This window comes from Cyclopterus lumpus, chromosome 6 (genome assembly GCF_009769545.1).
Source record: "Cyclopterus lumpus isolate fCycLum1 chromosome 6, fCycLum1.pri, whole genome shotgun sequence".
Taxonomy (NCBI): domain Eukaryota; kingdom Metazoa; phylum Chordata; class Actinopteri; order Perciformes; family Cyclopteridae; genus Cyclopterus; species Cyclopterus lumpus.
In genome coordinates this window covers 6,748,517-6,760,408 of record NC_046971.1, presented here as the reverse complement: position 1 = coordinate 6,760,408, position 11,892 = coordinate 6,748,517, and the positions used below count along the sequence as shown (strand labels likewise).

The window sequence follows — 11,892 nt, the reverse complement described above, 5'->3', positions numbered from 1 at the left end:
AAAGGTGTTTCTTATTACGGCAAGGAGAGGGCAACTGTTGCGTCACGGTGGCCACAGTGGCGCAGTGGTATCGATGCCACTATTGACATGTGGTGGTGATGATAAACAGTTTAGGGTAAAGGAGACATGATCTTACAAGGAGCTGAAAGAAAATTGCACCGGGGTGACGCAGCGGTGTCTGTCAAGGGGCTTTATGCACGTGCAGGACAGCGTTGTGCTTTCAATAAACACGCTCACACTTTTTCCATTTCTAGAATCCAGCAAAAAAAAGAAGTAATTGTTAATTCGTAAGGATCATTTGTCAGACTGACTAACAGTGGCATATTTAGCAGGAACTGTTTGTAATATTTAGCAGGAACTGTTTGTAATTATTACATCAGTGTAACTGGGATTGCATCACCCACTGCCTGAATAAATAAGATAATGCACACACACACACACACACACACACACACATACACACACACTTTTCTCAAACGTCCCTAAAGACTTTTTTTAAATTGTAAAAAATCACATGTAATTGTTATAATTACACAATAAATACTACAATTAAAAGCAAAAGTGCACGTTTATATTTATCATTAGAGCAAAAATATAATTAGCATTGAAAGCTGCTTATTCTAGATTTGTCAGCACTGTGGTGTATTGCCATGCTGGCTGCAATACACCCCCCCCTTCCCTTTTCCTGCCTCCATCCGATCAACCAGTCAACCCAACAGACACACACAGTCAGCCATTCAGTCAGTTAGTCAGCCAGCGAGCCATCTAGTCAAGCAGTCAGTCAGACAGCCAGACTCCCAGTCAGTCAGTCAGTCAGTCAGTCAGTCTTCTGTTTGGGCAGGGTGGAGGCTCCTAGACGGGCCCTTTGTCTGAGCAGAGAAGCCCCAGACACAACAGTGACCGGCCCTGGCCCCTCACAATGGCCTCCACACAAAAGCCCACACACTGGGACAATGGGCCGGGCTCAGAGTGGGGGGTGGACGGCTGAGCTGAGGTTACCCACCTGCACACTTCAGCACCCCCCCACACTACTCACCTCACACACACACACACACACACACACACACAGCCCCCACCCATTCATCTTTTAAAGCGCTTCTGCAGGTGTCTTCCTGTGTCGGTGGCACCAGGAGGAAGCAAGATGCCGTGCGGTGAAAGCATTAATTTGGGTTTACAGCAGAAGATGTGACACGTGAGGTAAAGTTACTTCAGGTCAAAGAGCGTGTAGCCACAGATAAGGGCTCTGCTGTTGGCATGCACTATACTCACAGTGACTATAAATTAATATTAAAAAATAAAGCAAAAACAATTTAAACAATTTTACAGCTTCGGTTCGAGCAAACTTTTTTTTTTTTAAGCAGTTAAGTAACTACAAAGTTGTGTTTTTATTTTAAAATGCATGATTTTTTTTCCTGTTTTGTAATGTCTCAAATGCGAGCACATTACTCAATATGAGAATAAATTATATTACCATATTTTAATTTTTGTTAATAATTAATTCCCAATTTTAGTTTTAAATTAGAGGTACACAAATATACTAATTAATGGTAGAAAGAATTTATGAAGATATATAATAAAATATATATAATAATATATTCAAATATAATTTAAAACACACTGAAAAATACTCAAAAGGGAAAACAGTCCCTCTTGCTATTCTCTCTCACAACACACACACACAAATAAAGATGCTACTGAGGAAATAGGATTCAAGCTGCAGTATTTTACCTCACAGTTGAGGATCGTATTCTGAGTATTCACTTACATTTATTTTCCCCTCGAGCCATTCCCATTAGTTACTAAATATTACTGGCTGCAACAAGTGGTCTGCTTTCCATACTCTCCTTTTCATTGGACGACCAAAGTGTCAATCATCAGCCCACTCAAATCTCTGGCAGATTCATATTGGGAGTATCACTACATTGTACCAGCATGCCTCAATGCACTTTAATAGTGTTCAAAACACTTTGATGCTAATGTTTTTTCTGCTGTTATTCAGCTTAGTGAAACAGGTTAAATGGATTAAACCAAAACACTGCGTGAGCACGTTTTGGTGAATTTACACCAAAGCTTAAAAAGCAACCAAAAGACAAGATAGATTTTAATTTTCTCTTTTAATTGATTGCAACACATTTTATAACCACACATTACAAAATGCACATCAAATATTTTTTATCAGGCTCAGTTTGCAACCTTAAGAAAAAGAAAAAAAAAAAAACTACCAAAAATATGCTTTTACAAAATAAGACAATTATAATAAAGTAAATGCCACTTTGGATAACCGTAATCAAAAACCCATTTTTTTTTTATTCTACATAAAAAAAAAAGCTTGACATAAATAAGTTAGTATAATTTCTCAGTGTTTTTACAAAAGTATGTACATAGCAAAGTTTTACACAAATACACAGGCATGATGACTGCATTTCTGAGAAAAGCTGCGCTGTCTCTCTCTCTCTCTCTCTCCATCCAGGTGTACACAACCCACACTTTAGGCAAATAAAGGGAAGCTTTTAGATGCTCACGTTTGCATCCTCAGCAGGCTCACAACATTGGTGAAACAAGTACAAAACACAAATGAAAATGTAAGTCTAAGTTTTTCACCAAAAAAAGAAAAGAAAGAAAAGTGAAGTAAATTAAGGAGCACAGACGGTGCTCGCAACCATACTGAAGCAACCATGTATTTGGTATTGTAGGACATGCAAGCCTTTTCAGAAAACCTCTGGAGAGCATTAAGGCTGAAGAATCAGAAGAAAAAAAAATAGTCACGGAGAGGATGACTTTACAACACAACCTGTGCAGTTTGTATGGTCTTTGTCCTTCAATATCTGAGTACCTCACAACTCCAAATTAAACACACCACAATGTGGCTGAGGTGTGCAGGAGAACTTGATATATAAAAAAAAAAAATTATACGTTGATCATATTCCAGGATTCAACTGATGCTAAAAGCACCCATTTAAAAAAATTAATATTGGGTGATGTAAGGGAAACCCTTGCAGAAATAGTATGTTTTTGTTGTTATTCTTCCTGTGGGAAATGGATCTTATAGGAGAAACCTGCAATTGGTGACACTGAAGTGACCAGAGGAAGGGGGGAAAAAAAACAGATGAGCTACATTTGTACCGTTCTTCACTGCTGAGTTAGGAAGATGACGGAGTGAAGATACACTGATAAACTGTAAGAAGCCATGATTTTTGTTTTAAATGTATCAATTAGGGATTGTGTCAAAGTTGCATGCTTTTCAGAGAATGAAAAAAAACTAAACACAGCACAGCATTTTGGAAACATGTATCAAACTACACTGCAATTCTTCAAGTCAAATCAAAATTCACACCTTTTTACAGAAAGGATTGGTGTTCAAATCAAAATGTTTTCTTATGTGCTACATATGGAGAGAAATATAATATAATATGCATATTTATTTACACACAGGTAGTAAAAAAAAAAAAAAAAGAGAAAAAAAAGGAGCAAAAAAGGAAATCAAACCTAATTGCACACTGCTACATTGACTGCTTTTAGAGGCAGTAACTTTTTAATTGAGTGCCACAACTTTAGTGTTTCTATTCAGTGCTTCAACAGCGTCCACCCCCGTCTTCAGGAGAGTTGATATGTTTCTGATGCTGTGTAGTTCCTCATCCAAAAATCGACCAACACTGAGGTTTCCCCACTTGAAAAGGGAAACGCATCTTCGGCCCTGTGGAAAAATGAGAAAAAGAGAACAAAAAAAACAAAAAGTAAGAGTCGGCATGGTTGAGACACTGACCGTCGAGCATCACTTGCAATAGACACGAACAAGAATGCTTTGTGCAAAGTGTGCAGATAAAAACACGAAAACTATGTCCTCTTGCAGTTGGACAAAGAGGGGGAGGATCACCTTGAAAGCAACAAGACAGTATCCAAAAATATATAGTGTGAAAAAACAAAAACGCATTGCAATTTCCACTGAGAGTTACTAAACTGATGCAGGAACTGTTTATACGCTCATTCAGGTGACACTGCAAACAATACTATAGGTATAAGACTAGCAGGTGGAGTGATTATACAGCAGCACTTGCAACTTGGATTTTTAAAAATATATTTTAGAAGCTGCAAAAACTAGTATGTACAAAATATGATATTTTTCAGAAAACAAGACAGAAAAGTCTTGTTTTTCCTGGGTTTGCATACATACGAGTGTACTAAATGCATATATTAGCCATTCCGACTTCACCCTTTCTACAAATACAAAAGAATGCTAAAAAAAGGCAAGTTTTGGTGTTTTATGGTGCACTGCAGTCTCCACATCCTGCCACGACAATGCAGATTTCATGCCTATTCTCACTCTGCTTTGGCCAACAAGCGCACTTGGTTTTCAGAGCTGCACGGCTCTTCTGCACACACTGCGCCAGCAGCAGAGAGAGGGAGAGACAGATGTGTGTGCAAAGCGTGTGCAACACACACACACACACACACACACACACACACACACACACACACACACACACACACACACACACACACACACACACACACACACACACACACACACACACACACACACACACACACACACACACACACACACACACACACACACACACACACACACACACACACACACACACACACACACACACACACACACACACACACACACACACACACACACACACACACACACACACACACACACACACACACACACACACACACACACACACACACACACACACACACACACACACACAGCAAGAGAGACCTGCCCCTTCCCGTCCCTGCTCTGAGGGCAGTGGCTGCTGACGTGTTACTACTACGCTGTTGTTCAGCACACTTGTTGTTTACAGTTTAGTCGGAAACTCAGACAGGCAGCGGCTGTAGTAAAAAAAAAAAAAAAGTGCTAAAGTGAAGCCACGTTTTTTGGGTGTTATTCTGGTTTTTACTCATAACTCTTCTGGGATCGATCACATTGCAGAGTTTTTTTTTTTTGTTTTTTTTTGCGTGTGCAAAAAAAACAAACTGAAAGCTTGTCGGTGAATCTTTTACTCACACCACCACCATGTTACGACAATACTCACTGAACTGAGTTAACGTCCGCGAGGACACAAAAAGCTCGTCAAATCGGCATTTTTCATTAAATCCAAATTAAAATAATAATGTAAACTCCATCGCTATTTAGGTTGCGTTAAGGACACCACCTGATAGCTCTGAAATATGAAAATATAAATGTTTAAAAAATTTTTTTTTTAAAGTGTGCTTTGTTTAAATTGCAGCTGGGAGGGGGCGTACACAGACTTATCTACACCGACTCTCATATACATCTAGTTACACCACGCAGAGGCACATTTAAGAAAGAAAAAGGTTCCTTACCGTCCCTCGACCTCACGTCTGCCTCTTGGGACTGGTCTTTCTGGGTGTGTGTTCTGTAGAGTGGCTCAGGCTCCGAAAAGTGACCTCATCCGAGCTGCTGTGCGACCTCTTATTTTGGGCCGAAGGGTCTGCAAAATCAAAGCGAACAAAAAATATATGTATAAAAAAAAATACGAAATAAACGTGTTTGCTCTTATGCTTAAAAGCAGTTTCTTTATGTCACAATAAAATGGGGGGGGGGGGGGGGGGGAGGCATAAAGCATTATTTCCAGTGCCTTAATGAGCGTTACACAACAGCCGCGCTCGAAATGTTTGCAAACGAGCACCGACTACCCGTGAACGTGACACACACACAGACACACACACACACAGACAGAAACACGGTCACGTTGTTTGCACACGCTCAGTCACTCGACTCACCGTGACACGCTGGTCTCTTCCTCAGCCCGGTGCACTGTTCCGTGCATTCCATCTGTCCGTCGGACCGCTCGCTGTCCCCGCTCGACGCCACCACCACCACGCAGCTATGATTCCCGTTTAGGTCCACATTGTTATTCCCGGCGGAGCAGACGCCCTTCTCCCTCCGCGGCTGCTTGTTGTAGAAATTCGGGACGTCTCTGCAGTCCACTAGTTCCCACTCGAGCCTGCCGTGGGCCAGCGGCGTGTGATTGGCGAAGTCGAAGCCCCACTTGGCGGAGGCAGCCTCTTCCATCTCCCGCAAGTGTCCCTTTAAATCCCTCCTTAACTCTTCGTGGTCCACCGAGCCGAAGAGGCTCCTGCAAGCCGACGGTTTCGGGTGATCCGACACCCGGGAGTCCGTCCGCTCCACGGTCGGGCTCCCGTTTGATAGTCGAACATCTGACATTTTCTCCCACCCTCCAAAAGACAGACGGGATTTTGCAAACAGCCGGGAGCGTCCAGTTTTCACGAGAAAAAGGGGGTGAACAAAAAGAAAGAAAAAAAAACCAACACAAAAAAACCTACACCGCTCAAAAACAACGGGTATCTCCTCGACGCTGAGCTGGAGCCAAAACGGGCGTAAAACGACTTATGCCATGCATTAGTCGGGCTGGAAACGGTAACGGCCGCGGTGTTTCTGAAGCCGAAAAGTAGTCTCCGCGGATCATCAAAACAAAGTGCCCAGGAACTGAAGCCGCTCTGTCAATTTCGTCCCGTAGTGAGAGGAACTGCGGACAAACCTCAGTACCCAATATGGCGATTGAGAGATGTAGCGTTACTTGGGATTGAGAGTGGAGCCTGACTAGAGGGGAGGGGAGGGGAGGGGGAGGGGGGTGAAATGATTGACACAGAGCTATTTAAACGCAAGGAAGGCCGCTCATTGGTCAATGCGCTTAGACCCGCCTACTTCTCTTAAGGTGGACTAGCTAGTTGCGGCAGGCTTGCAACATCCAGCACGTCTGCATATTACACCAAATACGAGTTTTTATTCAAAAGTTAAAACCCGTTTTGGCAACGAAAATATAATAAATTGAAACATTCAGCCTGTCCTCAGAACAGTTTCAGTACATCACTACTTTAAGGATTGTTTCACCCACATAAACACATTGCATTTTGTCCAACAATAAATATATGTTCATTAGTTTACTTTTATTTATTTCTGTAAACTTAAAGAAAAACATTATCTTTGCTAGCATTTTAATGTCAACTGGCAGACATGTATAATGTAAATAAAAAAAACTAGGTACATTTCATGGTAGAGTTTAACATGTCTTTGTTTTACATTTTAATGAACTACACCTTATTACATCTACTTTAAACCCCAACCAAATTTAATACATATAGAAAATCATAAAATATAAATATATATATTTGTAAAGAGATTAAAAAACAAAAGTCAAACGGCTGCCAAGAAAATATGCATTACGATTTAGAAAAATAGGGTGTGGAGGGGGTTTTCTCAATCGGTTAAAAAAGGTAAATGCTTCTAAATATTTTTCTTTAAAATAAATTACATTTCCGAATAGATGCTTCAAGGTGTTGGCTTTCTGTTCCAGTTGGTATACCGCCTCGATGTCAAAACTATCAAGCATTGGCTGAAAACTAAATCTGTAAATTGGGTAAACGTGTATCCATATGGTATTACAACCCATTCCCTAGAGCTGAGATGTGCAAGTCAAGGTCAGCACACAGCAGACCATGTCCTCATCTCCACCAGCCCCCAGGAGAAAAAGAGATGACCAGATGTACAATAAATAGAGAGTGATGCACATCTTCACTTTAAGAAGTCTGCAAATGCAAATAAAATAAAATCCAGAAAGACTAAATTAAGAATGACAGACAAAGGCCCTGCATGCTGAATGTTATTAGGTTATTTACACCACAGTGAGAAGTTTGTGCTGTGGTGGAAAACCAAAGCGAGTATTGAAAAAAAACATTCCACTAATGGAAATATAAAATTTATGCAATCAAAAAATAATCTACAAGCCAGATTAGTTCATTTCGGAAATCATCCAAAACCTCGTACGTTTCTTTCTGGTACAATTTACACCTTCCACCACTAAGACAGAAAAAAACCCAGCCACACTAAGACAGATGTTGGCCTTATATTCACAATAAATAAGAGGGGGAAAAAAACAAAACATGATTTGCTTAAAATAGAACTATAAACTATTTGCGAGAAATTATGCAATTTTAATTTAGTGTCGGCAATTATTCACCGATGGGGTCACAGCAGGATATGTGCTGCAGCTGTGGGTGCCTGTAAGCGCCACCCTTGACTGGGTCAATGCTGCCCTCTAGCGGTCACTTTCAGAGATCTCTGCGGCGGTACAAAGTCAGCAGGCGACAATCTGTATATCAAGCGCCTTTTAATACCATAGCTTTGAATAAACGTCACATCTGTACATTTACATATTTATATTTGACAACCATAGCCAAATCGCAACGCCAAAAACACTATGTTAAAAAAAAAAAAAAAGTCAGTCCAGCCACGTCTCCTCACCGACCCCTGCCAGTGGCCTACCTTTCCGGCAGGGCCGTCACAGGTCAAACTGGTCCCTTTTGCGAGAGCACACAGCCTCAGAGAGCGAGCCACTTGATGATGTAGAAGTTCCTCTTGCCCACTCGGAGCAAGGAGAGGCCATTCGACAGGATATGCAGTTTGGGGATCAGCAGCTGCTCGGGTTTGTCCGTCCGCCTGTGGTTGATCCACACGGCTCCGTCTGAAACCATCTGATACCTGCGCACAAACATGCCGGCGGTCAGTGAGCCCCAGGGTCTCCTCAACATAACCTGAAACAGGCACGGCATCACCTGGCATGGCTGAAAGATGCATCGTGAACATGAACAGGTATCCGATTGTCACCCATTTATACACATTTTATACACTTTTACAGACTCAAATGTCCAGACTTCTCTGTAGACTATTAAAACCATACTTTGACTTTGTGACACCGGGTGCAGAGGCTGCTTTTGCCCTTGCCCTTGCTTATGGCTTACAACCCCCTTTGTTGGAGACGTCGAATGATTTTACACAGAATTTGCATCTAGCTTTTGAATATTTTGACTAAAACCAAAACGACTAATCAGCTAAGAGGGTACAGCCCGCATTCAATGACACCGAGCTGGCTCTGGCTCACGTCCTCACAGTGGTGGAAAACATTCTGGCTGCCTGCTCTAAATGTCATGAGAAGCACTGCTTGTATGATTCATTGGTGAATCATTTTTGAAATTTTTCTGTATGTATTTTTTTTTTCGTGGACATTTAACTATCATATAAGCAGACTGTGGGAATCTAGTTCAATTTCTTCTCAACTACCGGTAATGTCCACCCTGGAAGAAGAATCCAATCAGAGGCACGAATCAGCAACGACAGCACAGCGTTTTATCAGCAGCAACAACAAAGTTAACTGACCCCCAAAATTAAAAGTGAATTGATTTAAGCCGCAGATCTTAATATAACCGTTTTATATAACCTCCACCGCATGACCTTGAGCTAACAACCGACGTTAGCGGCGCATTTTCCAAGGCAGACGTTCGTCTTTTGGGCCGAAGATTTTAAGCTAGAGCACCTACCCTCTGGGTCCCTGTGGGATGGCGTGGACCCGGCGGCAGGCGTCAATCACAGTGGTGCCCGGCTCCAACAGCAGCTCGTGGAAGGGCGCCTCCCTGAAGAGCTCCTGGAGCTCATCATCACTCATTTCCTCCAAGGCCTGCACGCTGTCGTGGTACAGTGCGTTGGTACATCTGCGGCAAAAATACATAATGTGACTTTTCCTGTCAGAATAGTGAGATTACCCCCTCTGCACGGGAGGTCAAGGACCCCAGTGGAGTTCCTTCCTCAGTTACACTCATTCACTCTCCAACTGAATAAATCCCACCTGCCTTTAACCCAAATAAAATACAGCATTTAAATTAGTTTTTAATTATATTCAAATAAATATCATTAAATAGCTCACTCTGCTGCAAAAAGCATGCAGCGTGCTCTGACCTCTTTGCGCTCTCGAGGCCCTCCTTGCCGTGCACCAGTTTGGTCACCTCTGCGGCCAGCCGTTTGTGTGCGAGGCGTTTCCCCGGGTCCTCCCTCTGCTGCTCCATCAGCCGCTCCACCTCGGCCAGAGGCAGGAAGGTGAACAGCTTCAGGTACCTTCGAAAAAGCCCACGCAATACACCTCAGCCTCGGGTCACAGAATACATACACGGATGTTCAAAAGCAGGACGAGTCGATGGGTGTATGAGCAACCATTGACGAGATGCTTTCGGGTCTTTATATGGCAAAACCCTCCGGCCTCATCTTCAGCTACCTTTCCACACTGGCGTCAGGCTGCCTGAGAAAGAACTGGTAGAGCTCAAAGGGAGAGGTCTTGTCTCTGTTGAGCCACACTGCGTTGCCGGCCGTCTTCCCCAGCTTGTCCCCGGTGGAGCTGGTCACCAGCGGGACGGTGAGGCCGTACACCTCCTCCCCGCTCACTCTGCAGGAGGAATTAGGATTTACTAACAAAAAAGTGTTGCATGCCGGTTGTATAGAAGAAAAAAAAACCGTTGGTGAATAACTCCAATGTTCAGTGGGTGTGTGAAGAGTTTGCTGGATCGACTTAATAGCGAACGCAGTCCTGAACATCATTATGAGTATCAATAAAGGATTATGTATTATGTGTGTGATATACTTGTATATGGACACTTTCATTAATATGGTGATAGATACACAGACATACATTTTCCCTTTGGGTTCAGGGGTTTGGAAATCATAAGCTGATAGAAAAAAAAATAAGATCACCTCTAGTTCAAAGACGATGCTTAGCGATAAACAAATATAGGAGTCAGGGCTTTTTCTGAAGACTCCCGTTATTCACCTTGGAGGCTTGAACTTGTCAGGTGACCACGAAGCAGTAAATCAATATAAAGTCTGTCAACCTTTGAACTGTGCAGGTTGTAAGCATGCAGAATCGAAGAGGAACTCCTTACAATTCACACAAGTAGTAGGATGGACATTTACTTGTGAATGTACTCGTGGCCAGACATCAAATTGCCCAGCTGGTCGGTGCCCCCGAGCTGAATCTTGCAGCCGTATATTTGGTTCAGGTGGTGGAAGTCATAGGCTTGGAACACCTGGTAGGTGAACTCGGTGAGGCTCATACCGTCTGCGCTCTTCAGCCGGGACTGCACGCTGTGGCGACTGAGCATGGTGCCCATCCTGAAGTGGCGTCCGGCCTCCGACAGGAAGTCCACCGCCCCCCAGTTCTTGTACCAGCTCAGGTTGTTCAGCACAGTCAACGTGCCCAGTTTTGTGGAACCGTCCCGCACGTACACCTCGTGGTTGGCGAAAATCCTCTGGATGCTCTCCCGGATGCTGCGGGTGTTCGCCTCCACGGCGTCCGCAGACATCGGCTCTCGCTCGCTCGTTTTCCCACTCGGGTCCCCGATGAGCGCCGTGGCCCCTCCGAGCACGGCGAGGACGTGGTGCCCGGCGCTCCGGAAGTGCAGCAGGCCGACGATCGCGAGCAGGTTGCCCACGTGGAGGCTGTCGGCCGTGGGGTCGAAGCCGCAGTAGGCGGTCTGAGCGCCGGACTGGAGCAACCGAGGGAGCCGGTCCTGCGCGGCGTCTTCCGGGAAAGACTCCTTCAGAACACCGCGTTTATTCAGAGAATAGAGCAGTCCGTTGAGTGCCGGCGAAGAACAGTGCAGTTTACACCCGAGCGTGAGGCGAAGGCTCGTTCGTCCACGCAGAATACACGCTCCATGCCGCGATACGTGACAGCAGGTACTCGCCATGGACGCCGCCATGTTGGACAAATGCGACCGGAAGTGGAACTCGGAGGCGGAGTCGAGATTTAGAATCGCGGACAGTTATGAGTACAGCGCCTCTAGTGCGCTGGTGCGGAAGCGCAATGAAAACGGAGTGATGCATTGTGGTCAACTGTCGGGCACCGTGTACTCTTTAGGTTTACTGGAGGTCATTTAACCACTTGGGGGGGGGCGTCTTGCTCCAGACCATTTCTCTGTGCAGTGTGTGGGTTTACTGTAAATAAATAATTTAAATGGATTTGTATAGGAACTTGAACGTTGCAGGTTTTACAACTAGGTGTT

At 43.8% G+C, this 11,892-nt stretch overlaps 2 protein-coding genes across 2 annotated transcripts; both read right to left on the bottom strand.

Moving 5' to 3' along the window:
* Nucleotides 1–2,287: 2,287 nt before the first annotated feature.
* Nucleotides 2,288–6,638, bottom strand: cdkn1bb (cyclin-dependent kinase inhibitor 1Bb). Its single transcript, XM_034534847.1, has 3 exons — nt 5,767–6,638; nt 5,347–5,474; nt 2,288–3,694 (listed from the first exon to the last, which is right to left on the bottom strand). Exons 1-2 carry the CDS (start codon nt 6,209–6,211, stop codon nt 5,359–5,361), a joined length of 561 nt encoding a protein of 186 aa, XP_034390738.1. The 5' UTR covers nt 6,212–6,638; the 3' UTR covers nt 2,288–3,694; nt 5,347–5,358.
* Nucleotides 6,639–6,702: 64 nt separating this feature from the next.
* Nucleotides 6,703–11,606, bottom strand: yars2 (tyrosyl-tRNA synthetase 2, mitochondrial). Its single transcript, XM_034534846.1, has 5 exons — nt 10,802–11,606; nt 10,110–10,277; nt 9,797–9,952; nt 9,382–9,552; nt 6,703–8,545 (listed from the first exon to the last, which is right to left on the bottom strand). Exons 1-5 carry the CDS (start codon nt 11,587–11,589, stop codon nt 8,386–8,388), a joined length of 1,443 nt encoding a protein of 480 aa, XP_034390737.1. The 5' UTR covers nt 11,590–11,606; the 3' UTR covers nt 6,703–8,385.
* Nucleotides 11,607–11,892: the final 286 nt, after the last annotated feature.